The sequence below is a fragment of the Ceratina calcarata genome, unplaced genomic scaffold, assembly GCF_001652005.2.
Source record: "Ceratina calcarata isolate Rehan_Ccalc_2016 unplaced genomic scaffold, ASM165200v1 scaffold455.2, whole genome shotgun sequence".
NCBI classification, from domain to species: domain Eukaryota; kingdom Metazoa; phylum Arthropoda; class Insecta; order Hymenoptera; family Apidae; genus Ceratina; species Ceratina calcarata.
This window is the reverse complement of record NW_017169478.1, coordinates 269,169-270,993: the sequence shown is the minus strand read 5'-3', so window position 1 is coordinate 270,993 and position 1,825 is coordinate 269,169. Positions and strand designations below refer to the sequence as shown.

Here is a 1,825-nt window from a genome sequence, read left to right as displayed (position 1 = left end):
CAATTAATACATTTAATCGTTTTTTAAATGGAATGGATGGGGAAATGATAGATTGTTGATAGGCCGAGTGTCCGGATCTGCGCGCTCTGATTGGTCGGGTTTTTTTGTTAATAACTCCTCAACCACGCCTCGGACAACTTTTTCGCTAAGGAAAATGTTGTTTGAAATCACGTGAGGAACCTCCCATTTCAATATCTTGCACTAGTTTTGGAACATCCTGTATGCTCTAAGGTGGACACTGTGGATAGTTGTACTCGTAGGACGGTGTACGTATGTACGTGCTGTACACTCGAGGAACTGCTTTTACTCCGAGAATAGTTGGCCGCGACACCGCATACCTATACATAGACACGTGCGAGACAAATAAAGCCACTTGGAACAAATAAATAATAATACGTGTGCACACCGGCTGGCTAGGCCTACGCCGTGTTTGTTTAGCAGGCAAGTATATATTTACAAAGAGAGAAAACTTTTCGCAGTGAATCTCCTCTACGGCACACGTCCGAACGTTCTTTCAACCGTTCCCGGCGCCTACTCCGGGGTCCCCCCCCCGTAGGTTGCAGCGACCCAATTCCCGTGACCGATCGAACCGCGCCGCGCGTCCACTGTCCGCAGATGCTATTCTAATGTATCTGCTATTGCTTTGCTTGTTTTCTGTTATTCGCAGGACGCAACCTCTCCGCGATGCATGACGGAAAGGCTGAGACAGTTCTCGGACTCTTTGGCAAAGTTTCAACCCATCAACGGTGAGTGAGATTCTATCCGCGAAACGGCAATTTTCGGTAGACGCGCGCGTGTCTTCAACCGGCCGAGGAGCGCGGAAAGACAGGAAGCGTCTATTAAGGAGCGCGCGGGCCCGTCGACGTGGCCGCTTCCAAAACGGTGGGATCCGCTGTCACCCCTCTTTCTCTCTCTCTCTCTCTCTCTTTCTCTCTCCCCGCGGGCGATACACTTGGTATTTTTAAGTAGATTAATGCCTGACACGAGATGGAGCATTAAGCAGATCGGTATTAATGAGTTTTGTCACCCTTGAGTGACACTCGGCTTCTATACGGTTACACTCGCCGGCTATAGATAGCCCACCCGTGAGCTTGCAACGAGATGCAACATCCTCCCCGATACACTCGACTACTCGCGGCTGCGGCCTCACTCGCCGCCACGCGCTGCCCCGTCGCGATCCACCGTTTCACTGCGATTTAAGGTAGCTCGCTAACATTTGCAGAACATACGATTTTCATAAAATTTCAACTTAACAATAGTTCCAGTTAATCGTCTCTTGCCATTTGCAATTCTTATTTTTAACACGAGAACTTATGCAAACTTTTGTATAAACCGTTTTGCCTCGTGCAATTTCATATCAAATACGTTTTCAATAAAAAAAGTGGTTATAGAGTTTTTTATGAGGAATGCGATGATGTAAAGAAAAATATAGGTTCTTTAGAAAAGAGCGAAGATAATGAATAATACTTTTATCGCCCCAGTCGTAAATAAAAAGTCGTTTATTTTAATTTGTTTATATTTTTTTATAATATAACGTTAAAATATATGAATGTGGATATGATAATGTACAACTAATGTGAGATATTGAAATGGAAGGTCCTGACGTGATTTCAAACACGATTTTCCTTAGCGAAAAAGTTATCCGAGGTGTGGTTGAGTAGTTATTAACAAAAACCCCTAACCAATCGGAGCGCTCTATTGGCAGGAGCTTCGAATCGGAAGCGTTGGCTCAGATCTGGACGCCCGGCTTTTGACGCGTGAACAACCGCTCCGTTCAATACGAAGCGTTTTAAGAAAATGACGAATAATAAACTACATAAATAAC

The 1,825-nt window shown here is 44.9% G+C and overlaps 1 protein-coding gene across 2 annotated transcripts in view; it reads left to right on the top strand.

Annotated features, from left to right (window-relative positions):
• The window catches only part of nau (myogenic-determination protein nautilus), a 15,041-nt gene that overhangs the window by 10,816 nt on the left and 2,400 nt on the right, over positions 1-1,825 (top strand). The window contains exon 4 of one of the 2 annotated variants that reach the window (XM_018028480.2): positions 668-746. The exons of the other annotated variant lie outside the window; for it this stretch is intronic. Coding sequence (XP_017883969.1) covers positions 668-746 — 79 coding nt within the window. The remainder of the gene's footprint in view (positions 1-667; positions 747-1,825) is intronic. 2 annotated transcript variants of the gene reach the window in all.